This window comes from Oryctolagus cuniculus, chromosome 8 (genome assembly GCF_051225735.1).
Source record: "Oryctolagus cuniculus isolate XC-2025 breed Fujian yellow rabbit chromosome 8, ASM5122573v1, whole genome shotgun sequence".
NCBI classification, from domain to species: domain Eukaryota; kingdom Metazoa; phylum Chordata; class Mammalia; order Lagomorpha; family Leporidae; genus Oryctolagus; species Oryctolagus cuniculus.
Genome location: NC_142874.1, coordinates 112,741,692 through 112,759,576, shown reverse-complemented (window position 1 = coordinate 112,759,576; position 17,885 = coordinate 112,741,692). Strand labels below are relative to the sequence as shown.

Genomic DNA, 17,885 nt, shown 5'->3' with positions numbered 1-17,885 from the left:
CTGTCTCTACCTCTCTCTGTAATTCTTTCAAATAAATCTTAAAAAAAATAATAAAAGGCTACAGTAATCAAGACAGTGTGGTGGCCGGTGCCGTGGCTCAATAGGCTAATCCTCTACCTTGCGGTGCCGGCACACCAGGTTCTAGTCCCGGTCGGGGCGCCGGATTCTGTCCTGGTTGCCCCTCTTCCAGGTCAGCTCTCTGCTATGGCCTGGGAGCGCAGTGGAGGATGGCCCAAGTGCTTGGGTCCTGCACCCGCATGGGAGACCAGGAGAAGCACCTGGCTCCTGCCATCGGATCAGCATGGTGCGCCAGCCGCGGCGGCCATTGGAGGGTGAACCAACGGCAAAAAGGAAGACCTTTCTTTTTGTCTCTCTCTCTCACTGTCCACTCTGCCTGTCAAAAGTTAAAAAAAAAAAAAAAAGACAGTGTGGTGTTAGCAAAAGAAACAGACTAATAGAACAGAAGAGCGAGCCCAGAAATAGACCCACATAAATATAGTCGACTGGTCTTTGGCAAAGGAAGAACACAATACAATGGAGAAAAGATAATTTTTTTAACAAATGGTGCTGGAACAACCAGTTACTTGCAAAATAAAAATAAAAAATAAAAAAGAAGAGGAAGCAGAAGCAGAATAAAAATGAATCTAGATGAAGTCACTATCCTTCACAAAAAGTAACTCAAAGTGGATCATAGACCTAATATGAAATAAAAAAAACTACAAAACTCCTAGAAGATGACATATGAAAAAGTCTAGATAACCTTGGGTTTAGCCAAAACTTTTTATTTACAGTACCAAAGGCAGGATCTATGAAAGAAAGAATTGATAAGCTGGATGCCATTATAATTTTTTAAAATTAGTTTAAGGTTCTGACCCAGGGTTTCTTTTTTTAAAGAATTATTTTATTTATTTGAATTTTTATTTATTTTATTTATCTGATAAAGGACTGTTATCTAAAATGTGAAGGTTGCCAAAAGTCAATAGAAAGAAAATAGCATGATTTAAAAGTCGGTCAAAGGTCTTCACAGTCATCTCACTAAAGAAGATAGAGAAAATAAGCATATGAAAAGATGCTCCAGAAACTGTATAATCAAGGAAATGCAAATTAAAACAATGAAATGCCACTACAAGTCAGTTAGAACAGCCAAGAGCTGGGGCCACAGCTGGTGCTGTGGCATAGTAGATAAAGCCACCGCTTGCAGTGCCGGCATCCCATATGGGCACCAATTCAAGTCCTGGCTGCCCCACTTCTGATCCAGCTCCGTGCTATTGCACCTGGGAAAGTGGTGGAGGATGGTCCAAGTCCTTGGGCCCCTGTACCCACATGGGAGACCCAGAAGAAGCTCCTGGCTTTTGGCTTTGAATCAGCTCAGCTCCGGCCATTGGGGAGTGAACCAGTGGATGGAAGATCTTGATATCTCTCTCTCTCTCCTTCAATAAATAAATGTAAAAAAAAAAAAAAAAAAAAGAATGGCCAACATCCACAACACTGACAACACCGAATTCTGGCAAGGACATGGAACAACAGAAACTCTTATTCATTCCTGATGGGAATGCAAAATAGCACAGCCACTTTGGAAGACAGTCTGGTCATTTCTTACAGAAGTAAACATAGGATTATCATCTACAATCCAGCACTCATGACCTTGGTATTTACCCAGAGGAGTTGCAAACTTAGGTTCACACAAAACCTGCACACAGATACTTCTAGCAGTTTTATTGGTTGCCAAAATTTGGAAACAACCAAGATGTCTCCTTTAGCAGCTGAATGGATAAATACACTCTAGGACAGCCAGATCTCATTCTGCCTATTATTTAGCACTAAAAGAAATGAGCTATCAAACCAAGACAGGACATGGAGGTTATTTAAATGCATTGTTACTTCGCCAATCTGAAAAAGGCTGCATCCTGTATGATCCCAACCACATGACATTCTGGAAAAGGCAAAACTACAGGAACAGTGAAAAGATCAGTGGCTGCCCGGGGGTCGGGGGTGGTGGCAGAGGGAGGGATGAAGGCAGAACAAAGGACTTTTTGAGCCGGGTAAATGTTGTGTGTGTGACAGTAGCAGTGGACGTGTGTCAGTACACGTTTGCCCAAATCCACGGAACGTACAACACTGGCAGTGAGTCCCACTGTAAGCCAGCAGCTCTGAGGGATCCGAGGGGGAGGCTATGCACGTGAGGGGGGTGGGGTCAGTGGGAAGTCTCTATGTTTTCCTTTCAACTTTGCCGTGGACTTCAAACTACTCTCGAGTAGTAAAGTCTTCGTTTTCTTAAAGGAAGGTATCACTGAGCCAGAGGAAGTGCGTTCTTGAAAAGCAAGGGGATTAACAGCAGACGAGAGAACAAATTAAGGTAAAAGTGGCCTCCAAAGATCCTAGCTGTTCAGTCGCCTTCTCTCCTGGCATGGCAATCTTTACCATCCTCCTGTCTTCCCAGGGCACCAAAACAGAAGGGCTTTGCTCTTCTGAATCATCCCATCCATTTTTGTCTTGTTTACCCCATCACCATGGCAACGAGGCAAGGACTTTGTTTGCAAGTGTCTGGACTGGCATTCTCCCTCGTGCTTCCAAAGATGCACATTAGAGAGCCTTGCATCCTACGTCTAAAGGAATCTCTTCCCTAAAATGAGAACCAACAGGATAAGCAAAGCACGAGGAGAAATAACCTCTGGATGTTAGCTTTATTCTGCCATCTCAGGAAAATGATCTGCGATCTTAGTCTCTGCAGCTACGTGGAGACAGAGAGGCCACCCACTTACACCAGAGAGCAATGTACTAAGGCTGAGTAACACGTGATGGCCGAGTGCCTTGCTGAAGGCAGGCTGAGTGAGCGATGATGGCGCAGAGAAAGCTAAATGCTCAGCCCGTATCTAGGCACCCTTCATTCCTTAGAAACACAACCAGGATGCTATTCAGGGAGGCAACGTGTGAAGAGACTTCAAAAGGTTGGTGGAAAGGTGTACTATGAAAAAAGTGCATGGATTTCAAAATTTTTTGCACCAAGACAAACTTGTTTTCTAACTCCATTTTTTCACAATCTTTTAAAAACACTCTGAGAGAGAAATAGAGACACAGAGAGCTCCCATCTGCAGGTTTGCTCCCCAAATGCCTGTGAGAGCTGGGATGGATCAGGGCTGAACCCGGGAAGCAGGAATTCAACCCAGGTCTCCCTTGTGAGTGGCAGGCTCCAATCACCCGGGCCATCACCTGCTGCCCGCCAGGGTCTGCACTGGCAGGAGGCTGGACTCAGGAGGTGGAACCAGGGATTGAACCCAGATATTCCAATACGTGGGCGTCCTAACTGCCAGGCTAAATGCTACTCCCATTTTTCTACAAACTCTTTAAAGTGCCTTTGCATTATCCAAGAGAGTACAGTTCCCTTGAGTGCAAGTGGGGTCAAGAGAGGTAGGTGGATGGGTGGAGTGTCTCCAGGGAAGGCTCTGTGAAGGTGACTGACCCCGCTCAGCAGGGGGTCCCTTTGCCTCTCCCACCTGCCTCTGACTGGAGCTCCAGCGGTCAACTTGGCCCCTGAATAACACCGAGAATGAAAGTGCCACGCTAAGGATGGTGGGGCAGAGAGATAAGAGTCCTGGCTCTCTACTGAGCCTGCGGCGCGGCCAAACCCGCCCTGCACTGCTTGCCTCCAGTTCTTTTGGAGAAAGACACGGCTATCCCACTGATGCCAAACACAGCTCCTAACATGACTCACTCCCACCTAACGTGTGGCTCACTTCTAGGCTCACCCCAAGGCGGGGGGGTGGGGGGGCTTGGACCCAGAGTCCAGATGGGGTTCCCGCCTGTGACCTGCTGCCTTCTCTTCCCATCTCTGGCTCTGGCCACTTCGTGTGGACAAGAGGGCAGACATGCTGGGGCTTCAGTTCCCTCGGCTGCTCTGGAGCCTGGCTTCACGTACTTCCGGCTGGGAGTATAGGGCCCAGGAAGAAGCTGGCAGTATGGGGCCCAGGAGGAAACAGGCTCCAGGCCATTTGGGCGGGGAAGTCTAGGCTCTCAGAAATCCAAGGCAAATCATCGAAGATTCCAGTAGCATCCCCCGGGGGCCCTCTGTTCTCCTTACCCTGTGCAGGAAAACACATCCCCATGTCCCTGAGACCTAGGGCAGGGGACCTGGTGGCCAGGGCTCCAGGTACTGTTTCTCTCCCTCTCACCTCCTATGCTAGCCTTCTCGTCCCTCACAACTTGCTAACGCAGCAAAGCCCAGAGTCGGCTGGGTAACCACTTGCTCTACCAGCCTTGGTACACTAGCCTGGTACAGCGTGACCTGTCTCGTTTTCCTGCTGTTCTGGATGCTACTCTCTTCTGTCTCACATTAAATGGTAGAGTGGAACATGGATTCAGCCTGCCTCTCCGCCAAGCTGTCCTTCGGGAAGCTGTCACGAGTAGATCCAGCAGTAGCATCCTCTGTGCTCGTGGCATGGACTGGGGCCCTCCAAGAACCATACAGGGGCTGGGGGCTGGGGAGGTGGAGGGGATTCAGATGGGGCAGAGCTCTCTAACGGGTGGCACCAAAATGACCCGGAACTGGGTCCTCCCTGCAGCCGTGCAGGCCATCCGCTCAGGTCACCTGATGTGACCCATGCAGCTGACAGCAGGATGTGTCCGCCCCCCCCCTCCGCCAGCTCACACCCCTGCACGCAGTGACTTGGGGCTGGGCCACACAACAAGGGGCCTTACGAACTCAGAGCAGACTCGTACAGCATCCAAACGTTCACCCTGCCCCTCTCGGCTTCTCCCAGGAAATGTCAGTAAAGACCCTGGGCCTCGGGGCAGGCATGCCCCCATGCCATCCACTTCCCATCCAGCTCCTGCCAATGTGCACACCGTGAGGGAGCAGGTGATGGCTCAAGTACTCGGCTTCCCGCCACCCACGTGAAGAAGAGATCCTACCTCTTGTCTTTGGCCTGGCCCAACCCTGGCTGTCGCAGGCATTTGGGTAATGAATCAACAGATGGGAGAGCTCTCCACCCCCCATCTCAATCTTTCAAATGAAACAAAAATAACACATAAACACCCGGAAAAAGAAATGACCCTTACTCTCGCTTTCCTCTTGTTCCTGCTTTCTGCATCCAAGGAGGCTTCCTACGTGGTCTCTTGTTTCTAAGTGATTCTGAGCCTCATTTAGAACTACAGATCCAAATGATAATATGCTATATTATTATATGATATTATATAATTATTTATATAATAATATTTTTATTATATGACATCATTATTTGTATATAAATAGCTGTACTGGTTACTTACATAATGGACTGAATAATTAAAGAGTTTCTTATAGTCGACTAGAGTTACTCTGTAATTATAACAAACTTTGTTTTCCTGAGTCTCCCCTGTGCTTCTCCTGCATCCACACCTGACTGACCGGCACATTAAAACAATGCGAAAACATAGGGAAAAGGTAGGGCATGGGCTAAATGATTTGTAAGTTCCCTCCCAGCTCCCAAGCTCGATGGTTGAAGATGGCTCTATCTGATGATGTATTGAACATCCTTTTCCCACCGTGCCCTGGCTCCCTTCCCATCTCCCAGGCATGGGCTCAGTGCCAGTTCCTTCCCAAAGCCTTCCCTCGCCCCTCACCGCCCCGTCCCCGCAGCATGGACCAGGAGACCCTCCTCCTAGTTCCGGGGTGGTCTGCACTAGGCAACAGGGCTGCTCTCATTAAGGTATAACTGTGTGCATCTTAATTTGTGGGCTCTCTGCTGGCTTGCAAGTTCTGGGGGGCCAGAGGTCAGTCCATAAGGGGGTGCTGCGCTCAGCACTGATTCCCAGCAGGCGCTCGCTGATCTGTGAATACTGACGGGACCGGCTGGTGTCTGAGCGGCTCGGCCCTTGCGGTCCCAGGCACAGTGAGGACAGCTGCTCTCCCACGACTTTTCAGGGAACTTGCTGAAATCGCCCTTGTCCTCCTGCCTTGCATGGCCTTTGGACATACCCACCACCAGGACATATATCATGAATCCAATCAGAATTTGTTAAGGTTAAAAAAAAAAATTAGGTTTCATTTTTATGTTCTGGGAAACCCAGACTGATAGACCCGACGGAGTTCTTGTTGATCAAACAGAAGATCTTTTGTCTTCTCTTCGGGGCTCTGGAAGTGAATGGAAGGCCTGAGCATTCCAAAGCCTGCCTCCTGGTGCCGCAGCATCGTTCACTGGGCTCGCCGCAGAGCAGGGTTAGATAGACCACGCCGCCCTCTGCTGCGCACTGTTCTGCAGCCATTGCTAAGCGCAATCTGAAGTGGGGGGTGAGACACTGACATAGGTGGCACGGCAGCCTGCAAGCCAGATCCATCAACCATGTGCACAAAAACAGGGGAGCTCCTGCAGGCTCACCGCCACGGCCGTGTTTCCACGCGAGAGCTGTGGGGGATTCTCTACTTCCTCCTCTGAGCTTGCAGCCGCTTCTCTAACCACGCACACCTTACTCTCCAGATGAAAAGACCGAAATCAACAAATCCTCCCGCTGTTCGCTGAGAACATCTTGGTAGGTTCCACTCTAGAACTTTTGGCTCTTAGTGCTGGGCATGTCTGCCTGAGACAGCCATAGGGAGGCCCACAGGGAGGGCTACAGCCTTACCAGGCCTTGGCTGTCACAGGCATTTGGGACGTGAACCAGGAGAGGGGAGTTTCTCCCTCTCTCCCTCTCTCTCTCTCCTTCCCTCCTTCCCATTTCTATCCCTCTCTAAGATAAATTAAAATTAAAAAAAAAAAAAAGCAAAGGTACCCATGGGAAAAAAACAATGCGCAAAGGAAAACAGTCAACAGAGTCAAACCCTCATTGGAAGCCCAGTCGTTAGAGCAGATGACTGAGGAGTGGGCTCTGGGCTGTGCTGTCTCCCGTCCTGGTCCGGGGGGACAGCGCCCTGGGATGCCCGTTCACTTACTTTCTCTGGAACTGGACCACAGGATCCGCGAGCAGGTCAGTGACGTCCAGCTTCCTCCCCTTCTCGATGACATCTGGATGCTTGCGAACCAACAGCCAGCCGATGTGGGAGAAGAAGAAGCCCCGGCGGGCATTGTGCGGGTCCGCGTCAGTCTCCGAGTACTTGTGGTGGGCTCGGTGGTCCCTGGCCCACTCGAAGATGTCATTCTGCAGAGGAGAGTGCAGCACTTCAGGGAAAAGCCTTCTGGAAAGCTCTCAGCCTCCCCCTGCCCCACCAGTCCTTACCATTCACCTCCTGTTGTTCCCTTCGCACACCTCAGCCTCGGAGTCACCACTTGAGTGTGGTCTGGGGTGGTTTGCGAGAACAAGAGTAAACTCTCGCACACCTCGTGTTGGGGATGCTGTGGGAGAGCCGGTTTGCTGAGAACTAGCGGGCAGGCCTGAGCTCTCGTGGGGCAGTGGGGTCTACCAGGAGGTTGCTGAAGTGCAGAAAAGACAGAGCGAGGCTCACGGGGACGTCTTGGCTGTCAGAGGAGGGGGCGGCCTTGAGGAGGCAAGGGCGCTGCTTCTGGATCTCTCTGCTTCCCTCTCCCATTTGGAAGGCTTTCAAGTCCAACTCTTTTATTTTTTTTTTAAGATTTATTTATTTATTTGAAAGTCAAAGTTACAGAGACAGAGAAATCTTCTATCCACTGGTTCACTCTCTAGCCAGCTGCAGTAGTTAGGGCTAGGCCAGGCTGAAGCCAGGAGCTTCTTCCAGGTCTTCCACATGGGTGCAGGGGCCCAAGCACCTGAGCCATCTCCCACTGCTTTCCCAGGCCATAAGCTGGAAGCTGGATCGGAAGTGGAGCAGCCGGGACCTGAAGTGGTGCCCATGTGGGATGCTGGCGCTTCTGGCAGCAGCTCTACCCACTACGCCACTATACCACAAGCCTAGCCCATCGAGTCCAGTTCTTATAGAGAGCACAAAGTCGCTAAGTAAAGAACCCTGAAGAGTTATTATCCCAATCACTGCAAAATACCAAGGCACAAATGACATGGCTTTAGGACTGTTCTAACGGAGTGTAACAGAAAGGGAGGGGGAGGCAACTTTGGCTCCTTGAGGAATCTGGTGCACCTGGCAGGGTCTACATAGCGGAGAGACCAAAAACTCAATGAACCCCACCTCCACCGGATTAAACCAAGTAAGGAACAGTTTTATTCTCAAAGTTCCAATAATTTTTTTAATCCAATGGGAGGTTCACTGAGTTTTTGGTCTCTGGTTTACCCAAAGATGCTGCAAGGCTAGTAAGCTTTGTCTATCTCACGGGGTCACTGAAATCTTCAAAACCTGGGGCTGGTGTTATAGCGTACAGCTTAATTGGCCCAAGACATGAGCACCCTGTAAAGAGTGCAGGTTTGAGTCCCAGCTGTTCTATTTCTGACCCAGTTCCCTGCTGATGCACCTGGGAAAGCAGTGGAGAAGGTCCAAGTGCTGGGGCCCTGCACCCATGTGGGAGACCTGGATGGAGTTCCTGGCTTCTGGCTTTGGCCTGGCACAACCATGGCAACTGCAGCAATGTGGAGAGTGAACCAGTGGATGGAAGATCTCTGCCTGTCTCTCCCTGTATCTCTATAACTCTGCCCTTCAAATGAACAAGAAATAAATCTTCTTTTTTAAAGATTTTATTTTTTTATTTGAGAGGTAGAGTTACAGACAGTGAGAGGGAGAGACAGAGAGAAAGGTCTTCATCCGTTGGTTCACTCTCCAAATGGCCACAACAGCCGGAGCTGCGCTGATCCGAAGCCAGGAGCCAGGAGCTTCTTCTGGGTCTCCCACATGGGTACAGGGGCCCAAGTACCTGGGCCATCTTCTAGCAGAGAGCTGGATCAGAAGAGGAGCAGCCAGGAATAGAAGCAGCTGGCGCCACAGGCGGAGGATTAACCTACTGCGCCACAGCGCCACCCCAAAGAAAAAAAAATTCAGATATAGCTTAATTCCTGGGTAATGAGGCAGAAAGATGGATGATAGAAAGTCCCTAAAAAAAATACAGGCTTGGATGTGAATACAAAGAGAGAAAGGGGATATCTGGCTGTGTGTAAGGTGAGTATGCTAGCCTGTGTTACTATAATAAGGAAAAGGTCTTTAGATTTTGCTAGTGTATTTAGACACAGTGGTTAGAAGAAAGAAATAATTTTATTATCTTTAATCATGGAATTTTGAGCTAGGGAAGAATTTCCAATGTCAGCCAGGGCCATGGCCGTCCAAGGTCTGGTCTGTGCCTTTGCATGTGTTTATTTTATTGCAGTGCTCATTTGAACATGATATAGGAACAAAGGAAAACATTCTGTCCCCCCATTCACAATTGGCAAAACGATGGCTTAGAGCACACCGCCTCAAGTTCACCCAGAGAGTCCGGACGGTACCGGCACAGACGACCCGCTTCTGTTCTCAGTTCTCATTCCCTTCAACAAGTGTCTCTCATTCTCCAAACGCAGGGGGAGTCCTTGATAGACAACTCTCCTTTTCCTTGTTAAAAGGGTATAAGGGCTCTTTAATGAACACCAGGCAACTTGGTGGAGACTCTAAATGGACTAGAAACATTATTCCCCCCAAATCAAGCATGACACAAGGAAGAAAGCACACGACGATGAAGACGAGTTGGAATGGAGATATTTACTATCATCCCTTCCACCTGGATTCCTTCCCCGACAGAAGCCGCTTGACCGAAACTGGGTAATGAGGCCAAGGCTTTGGCCACCATCCAAATAATCAAAGTGCAACTGAGCCCCAAATCCTCCAAGACGCTTCTTTTTTTTTTTTTTTCCCCAATCCTTTGTCATCATTTTAGCTGTGAAGCTGAGTCCAGCGAATCGGTGACTCCAGGAACAAGATGTGAGTCAACAAAAGGCAGCAAGACCCACAGGCTCCCCCAGAGGCCTGAGCACTCGTCTCTCCCCCGGGGCGGGATGGGAGTGGGCCGAGGAATGGCGGGAAGCGCCCACCTGGGACCAGCGTTTGCGTTTGGTGAAAGGCTGTGTATCTAAGGGGTGCTCTGTGATACTCCCTAGGTGCTTTGGTAGAAGCCAAAAGAGAAGCTGGGGACCGAGCAGGAGAGAGCTCAGCGGAGGCCACAGGAGGCAGGCAACCACAGGACACGGCCTGCACCCGAAGCCGGCCCCAACCATGCCTGACAGTCTCTCCTTCTCTCCGTGTTTACACAGTGCCGACTACTCTTTTCTAGAACTATCTGTGCCAGTCCATCACCCGTGCGTCACAGAAAATGGGGGGAAAGGCACAAGCCACTGAGGCGTAGAGAGCTGAGGCACACCCATCAGTGAGCTGAGTCCTAGGCCGGGGTGCTTTGTCCGTGCGCACACAGTGCTCCTCTTTATAAGGGCGTGATGTTGAGCTTGGCAGCGATTCCTGAAGTCTAAATATTCACACATTCTAACAGATCAAACAATGATCTTTTAAATGATCTTAAAAAAAATTATTTATTTATTTGAAAGTCAGAGCTACACAGAGGGAGAAGGAGAGGCAGAGAGAGAGGTCTTCCATCTGCTGGTTCAGTTCCTAATTGGCTGCAAAGGCCAGAGCTGAGCTGATCCAAAGCCAGGAGCCAGGCGCCAGGAGCCTCCTCCAGGTCTTCCCATGTGGGTACAGGGACCCAAGCACTTGGCCCATCCTCCACTGTCCTCCCAGGCCACAGCAGAGAGCTAGATTGGAAATGGAGCTGCCAGGACTCGAACCGGCGCCCGTATAAAATGCCGGCACTTGCTGGCCGCGGCTTTACCCGCTACACCACAGCACCAGCCTCCAAACAATGGATTCTTAAACTCATAACTTAAGAGTTCATCCACAGTAGTAGGTTCTGGTAGATTGTAGTCGAACTCTTCACCCCTTTACCTTCAAAGTGGAAACTTGCCACGTGTTTATGCATGGCCCCTGCTGCAGGGCTGGGGTGTTGAAGGGGCGATGTTAATTCCAAGAGCCCTGGGCATAACTGAGGTATGAGCAGGTGCATGAGATGATGGACGGGAACAGAAAAATCAGGAACGCACAGCTCAGGTCTTGGTTTTCTTATTAAAAAGGCCATGCTGTGGTCCTACTTTGTGCTATCCCGTGGAAACACAATGCAAGCCACATCGAAGATTAAATTGTTCTTGAGCAACTTTTTTTAAAAGAAAAAGGTAAAATTAATTTTTAAAGTTTTACTTCATGCACTACATTCCCAATCTTGTCATTCCCACATACAAGAGTACTTGAAAAAGTTCATGGGAAACTGAATTATAATGTAGTTTATTTGGGTACAAAATTTTTGAAATTCATGTATAGATTCTTCATAATATGCATTTTCCATGAGACTTCTGAAGACCCCTCATATAATCAGTATAAAATTATTAATTAGATATTTCACATTATTTTTTTCTGCATCAAATCTTAGAAATTTTGGGTGCAGTTTTCGCCTACACGTGCCTCCGTTGGAACCAGCCCCATGTCAAATGCACAGTTGTCACAGGCAGCGCACTGGGTGGTGCGGGTCTAACTGGCAGCTTGCACACTTCTTACTATGTGTACTACACTTTAATTTTAAAAGATTCTGAGAATTCAGTGGTGCCTACTGCTGCGAGTGTGAAACTGTCACAAACCTCATGGAAGGTAAATGGGAAGCATACATCAAATCTTAATATCATGCATTTCTTTGAATCTAGCAATTCATTTTCCGGAATTTACCTTGGGAAATAATCAAGGTTGTGTGCAAAGATCTGACCACAAGGGTGCTTGCTGCAGAAAAACTTGGAAAAACCCTGACTTTCCACATAAGAGGATCTCATGAAGTATCTAATGATATATTGTTATTCATGCATGTGTGTATACATGCATAAAAAGTTTATACATGGAGCAGGTATTTGGCATGGTGGTTAAGATGTCTATATGTTTTCTCTGTCTCTCAGTCTCCATTTCTCTCCCTCTGCTTTTCAAATAAAATGAAGATAAATAAAATTTTTAATTAAAGGGGCGGGCATTTGGTAGAGCAGTTAAGATGCCACTTGGATGCCTGCATCCCGCATCAGAGTGCCTGGGCGAGTCATGACTGCTCTGCTTTGGATCCAGCTTCCTGCTGATGTGCACTTTGGGAAAGCACAGCAGATAGCTCAAGTACGTGGGTCCTTGTTATACACACAAAAGACCCAGATGGAGTTCTGGGCTCCTGGTTCTGTCTTGGCTCACCCCTGGCTGTTGTGGGCCTTTGAGGAGTGAACTAAAAGATGGAAGATCTCTCTTCGTCTGCTTCTACATCTCTGTGTGTGTGTGTGTGTCTATGTGTCTGTTTTCCAGTATTATGAAAATAAATAAATAAAACTATTTTTAAAAAACGAAGTCGTTAGGGGGCCAGCGCTGTGGCATTGTGGGCTGAGCCTCCTCCTGAAGTGCCAGCATCCCATATGGGCACCAGTTCATGTCCCAGCTACTCCTCTTCCAATCCAGCTCTCTGCTTATGGCTTGGGAAAGCAGTAGAAGATGGCCCAAGTGCTTGGGTCCCTGCACCCAAGCAGGAGACCTGGAGGAAGCTCCTGGTTCCTGGCTCCTGATCGGCCCAGCTCCAGCTGTTGTGGCCATTTGGGAAGTGAACCAGTAGATAGAAGACCTCTTTCTGTCTGTAACTCTGCCTCTCAAATAAATGTTTTTATTTTTATTTTTTAAATGAAGCCCTTAAAAAAATACTTGCATCTCACATGAGATTGCCCAGCTTCAACTCTTGATTCCAGCTTCCTGCTGATGCAGATCCTGGGAAGCAGTGGTGATAACTCAAATAACTGGATTCTTCCCCGCCACATGGGAGGCCTGAGTTGACTTCCAGCTTCAGCCTGGCCCAACCCTGGCCACTGCAAGCACTGGGAAGTGAACCAGTGGATGGAAGCACTTGCACTTTCTCTCTCCTTCACTGATAAGTTAAAAAAAAAAAAAATTTTTTTTAAAGATGTATTCAGGCCGGCGCCGCGGCTCACTAGGCTAATCCTCCGCCTTGCGGCGCCAGCACACCGGGTTCTAGTCCCGGTCGGGGCGCCGGATTCTGTCCCAGTTGCCCCTCTTCCAGGCCAGCCCTCTGCTGTGGCCAGGGAGTGCAGTGGAGGATGGCCCAGGTGCTTGGGCCCTGCACCCCATGGGAGACCAGGAAAAGCACCTGGCTCCTGGCTCCTGCCATCGGATCAGCGCGGTGCGCCGGCCGCAGCACGCCGGCCATGGCGGCCATTGGAGGGTGAACCAACGGCAAAGGAAGACCTTTCTCTCTGTCTCTCTCTCTCACTGTCCACTCTGCCTGTCAAAAATAAAAAAAATAAAAAATAAAAAAAAATAAAAAAGATGTATTCATTTGAAAAGCACAGTGACTGAGCGACATACACACACAGAGAGAGAGAGAGAAACAAATGACTGCAACAACTGGAGCTAGGTCAGGTCAAAGCCAAAATCCAAAAACTCCATCCAGGTCTCCCACTTTGATGGCAAGGGACCAAGTACTTGGGCCACCATCTGCTGCCTTCCCCAGGCGCACTAGCAGGAAGCTAGACCAGAAGCGGAGCAGCCAGGACTCAAACCAGCATTCCAATATTGGATGCCAGCACCACAAGACGTGGCTTAACTCACTGTGCACAACATCGGCCCCTAAAAACATTTTTAAAGTGTGTATACATATACAGAAAGCTTTTGGGGGGGGGAAATCATAAGAAAAAAGTCTTGTATTTACCTTAGGGGAATGAAATTGGGAGATAGAGGAGAAATGCTTTTACATTTTATCTTATACTTTGAAATTATTATTAAAAAGAGTATTTAATTCATTTTGAATTGGAAAACTAATTGCAAAGGGTTCTTTAGGATTGACATGGAAAGATGAAGGAAAAAACATTTTAGTATAAAGTAGATTTCAAAATAGCACACATAGTGTGAACCCATCTTTAATGAAAATATGTGTTTACAGACAGGGGAAAGAAGGGGTACAGGTCAACCTCGTTACAGTGGCTCTCCCTAGGAAAGAGGCCTGGGGGTGAGTTGTTGATTTTCTCCTCTAGTTTGCTTGTACTTACTAAATGCTCTTTTTTAAAGTTGAATATCCATCTTATTTCCAATTACACTCTTGTTATTACGATTGTATAGCTCACTCCTGACTTTGTTAGTAACACTGAACACAACACTCATTGCTTTTCTTTTTTTTAAATATTCATTTATTTGAAAGGCAGAGATACAGAGAGGCAGGGGGAGAGAGAGAGAAAGAGAGAGAGAGAAAGTGTCTCCTATTTGCTGGTTCGCTCCCCAAATGGCCACAATGGCCAGAGCTGTGCCGATCCATAGTCAGGAGCCAGGAAGCTCCTCCAGGTCTCTTATGTGGGTGCAGGGGCCCAAGGACTTAGGCCATCCTCTACTGCTTTTCCAGGCTGTAGCAGAGAGCTGGATTGGAAGTGGAGCAGCCAGGACTCGAACAGGTGTTCATATGGCATGCTGGCACTGCAGGCAGCAGTTTTACTTGCTACGCCACAGCACCAGCGCCTAAATGTCTCTTTTTTTTTTTAAGATTTATTTATTTATTTGAAAGTCAGAGTTACAGAGAGAGAGGAGAAGCAGAGAGAGAGAGAGAGAGGTCTTCCATCCATTGGTTCACTCCCCAATTGGCTGCAACGGCCGGAGGTGTGCCGTTCCGAAGCCAGGAGCCAAGAGCTTTTTCCAGGTCTCCCACATCGGTGCTGGGGCCCAAGGACCTGGGCCATACTCCACTGCTGTCCCAGGCCACAGCAGAGAGCTGGATTGGAAGTGGAGCAGCCGGGACTCGAACCGGCACCCATATGGGGTGCTAGCGCTGCAGGCATGGAGCATCACTCGGGAGGCCCACATCCCGCATCCCACATCGGAGTGCCTGGTCTGAGCTCTGGCTCCGCTTCCAACTGAGCTCCCCGCTCACGCATGCTGGGAGGCAGATGACAGTGCTAAGTGCATGGGTCCCTGCCGTCCCTGCCACCCAGGTGGGAGACTCCGATGGAGGTCCAGGCTCCTGGCTTAGGCCTGGCCCAGCCCTGGCTACTGCAGGCATTTGGAGAGTGAACCAGTGGATGGAAGACCTCTCTCTCTCTCTCTCTGTGCCTCTTTCTCTCTCTCTCTTTTCCACTAAAATAAAATTGAAACTCACAAACAAAAAAATGTTTTTTAAGATTTTACTTATTTAGGCCGGCGCCGCGGCTCACTAGGCTAATCCTCCGCCTTGCGGCGCCGGCACACCGGGTTCTAGTCCCGGTCGGGGCACCGGATTCTGTCCCGGTTGCCCCTCTTCCAGGCCAGCTCTCTGCTGTGGCCCGGGAGTGCAGTGGAGGATGGCCCAGGTGCTTGGGCCCTGCACCCCATGGGAGACCAGGAAAAGCACCTGGCTCCTGGCTCCTGCCATCGGATCAGCACGGTGCGCCGGCCACAGTGCGCCGGCCGCGGCAGCCATTGGAGGGTGAACCAACGGCAAAGGAAGACCTTTCTCTCTGTCTCTCTCTCTCTCTCTCACTGTCCACTCTGCCTGTAAAAAAAAAAAAAAAAAAAAAAAAAAAAGATTTTACTTATTTAAGCCAGGAGCTTCTTCTGGGTCTCCCATGCAGGTGCAGGGGCCCAAGCACTTGGACCATCTTCTACTGCTTTCCTAGGCCATAGCAGAGAGCTGGATCGGAAGTGGAGCAGCTGGGACATGAACTCGCACCCATATGGGATGCAGGCACTGCAGGTGGAGGCTTTACCTGCTACACCATAGCACCAGCTCCACAAACAAAAAAAGTTTTTTAAAGATTCATTTAGCCATCCATCCAGGTAATGGGTCTCGCTTCCACCCTTCTTCTGTGTTCTCATAGCTAACCAACCAGTCACATGACAACTGGTGTGGCAGCGTGCTCGCTCTAACCACCGTGCACCGTGTGTCTTTCTGACTTCACTGCCCATCACGGATAATGTCCCCAGACGGGGTCCCTGCAGAGCCTGCAGAGGCGGAAATGGACAACGCAGTGACTTCAGCGCAGCCCGGGGGAGCAACCTTAAAGGACTCACTGCAGTGGCTCAAGAAGCCGCTCGCTCCCTCAGAACTGCTTCCGCCACCTCCCTTTCCCGTTCAACAGAGTCCTGGACCTTGTCATCCGCACAACAGGGCAAACTGTCTTCGAAGGCCCACATCATTGCACTGTTACAAGCTGACAGCTAAATGCAAACAGCACGTGGCTTGTCCTATGCAGCAGATCTGAACACAGAACCACTGCAGGGTTGGGCCCAGCCTCCTGGAATCACCCGTTTGCTCCCAACCAGACACCAACACAGTCATTCTGGCCCCTCAGCCGATTCTGTGGTTGCCAACACCCCCAGAGAACTTCCCAGGTGGCCCCAAAACACACAGGCAAGTCCATTTGTACCTGAAATACGTCTGTTTCCAGTGACTGGTGACAAAGAAAGTACAACCAACCTGTCAACGCGCCAGCCTGAATAAGCAGGCTTTAGAGAGGAAAGTACGTGGGTGTGCGTGCGTGTACGCGGTGGGTGGGTGGCATCACGTCTGGAAGAGCAGGCCTCCTGAGAAGGCGGTCAAACAGAGCAAGGCATGGCTGCCACTTCTTAGGAACCGTCAGGCACCCTGGCCGAACTCAGCCTCCTCCAGCTCAGACGCCAACGCTGGGCCGTTGCGACAGTGAAGAGCATGGGGCTTTCCTCCCTGCTGAGCCCGAGTCAGCGCTGATCTCCCCCAGATAACAGTGACAATCTGAAGGAACAGCTCAGAAAGTCCCTGAGCGGGCCCTGGCAGCAGTCGACACCGCCGGGCAAGCCAGCTTTGCGAGGCCAAGTTGCCACCTGCCTTTGTGGCCTTCAGCTTGCGTAGGACTTAGAAGCTGGGCAAGTGTTGAATAGCTGATCTTAGCGGTTTTAAAAGAATCTGCTGACAAAAATGACAGATTGCAAAGAAACGAGTTTCATACTTTCTTCTATTGCTCCTTTGTTTCCATCTCTTACAGTAAGAATGCATTTTAATTAAGATTTTTATAGTTAAAAACATATTTGAATATACATTTTAAAGTATTTATTTACTTGAGAGAGACAGAGTTCCCATCTGCTGGTTCACTCTCCAAATGCCTGCTGCAGCCAGGAAAAGGCCAGATGGAAGCCATGAGCCTAGAACTCCATCTGGGTCTCCCATGCGGTGACAGGGACCCAACTACTGAGCTGTTACCTGCCACCTCCTGGGGTGCAGAAAGCTAGAACTGGAAGCAGAGCTGGCACTTGAACCCAGACATTCAGATATGGGGTGCCGGTGCCCAAAGCAGCATGCTAACCAGTGTGCCAGACACTCACCACCCACTCCCTTCTAATGTACTTTTTAAAAGCAGCGTGAATAGTTCCCTTGGTAGACAAGTTGCCCTTCTGTGAACCTTCCCGATTGGGTGTTAGGGGATTTCTGGCTACTAACAGGACTGCTCCTACAGCCTCTTGAGTTGGATCTCCTTTGCCCCGCGAGCCAAAAGTGGGGAGGGGGGTGGCACCGAAAGGGCCCAGAAAACAGTCTGCTTCCCTCCTTGACTTGGTTTTTAAATGCCCCAGCGAAAAGAATCAGGATCCTGGAGAAGTGGCTGATGTCAGGACAGGGCAGGGCGTACATGGGGAGTGTGTGTATTTGGTTGTGCTAGAGAGGAGGTACTTAAAGTATGATGGGGATGCGTCAAAAGGAGGAGTCCACTTGAGCGTCTTCCATGAGCAGATTCGGGCAGTTTGGGCATTAAAGTGCTTGAGGACAGCAGGCTGGAATCCACCTACCAAAGAATCAGGTGTTTGGTACAGTGGTTAAGACGCTGCTTAGAATGCCTGTGTTCAGTCTTGGGGTGCCTGGGTTTGCATCCCAGCTCCACTTCTGATTCTAGTTTCCTGCTAATATGTACCCTGGGAGGCAGCAGGTGAGAGCTCAAGTGCTTGGGTCCTTGTCACCTACGTGGGAGACCTG

General features: G+C 49.4%; 1 protein-coding gene across 2 annotated transcripts in view; it reads right to left on the bottom strand.

The window, feature by feature from the left end:
* SCD5 (stearoyl-CoA desaturase 5) overlaps window positions 1-17,885 on the bottom strand; it is a 163,115-nt gene that overhangs the window by 43,072 nt on the left and 102,158 nt on the right. For both annotated transcript variants that reach the window (XM_070047963.2, XM_008267676.5), the window contains exon 3: window positions 6,905-7,110. In XM_070047963.2, the coding sequence (XP_069904064.2) occupies window positions 6,905-7,110 (206 nt within the window). The remainder of the gene's footprint in view (window positions 1-6,904; window positions 7,111-17,885) is intronic.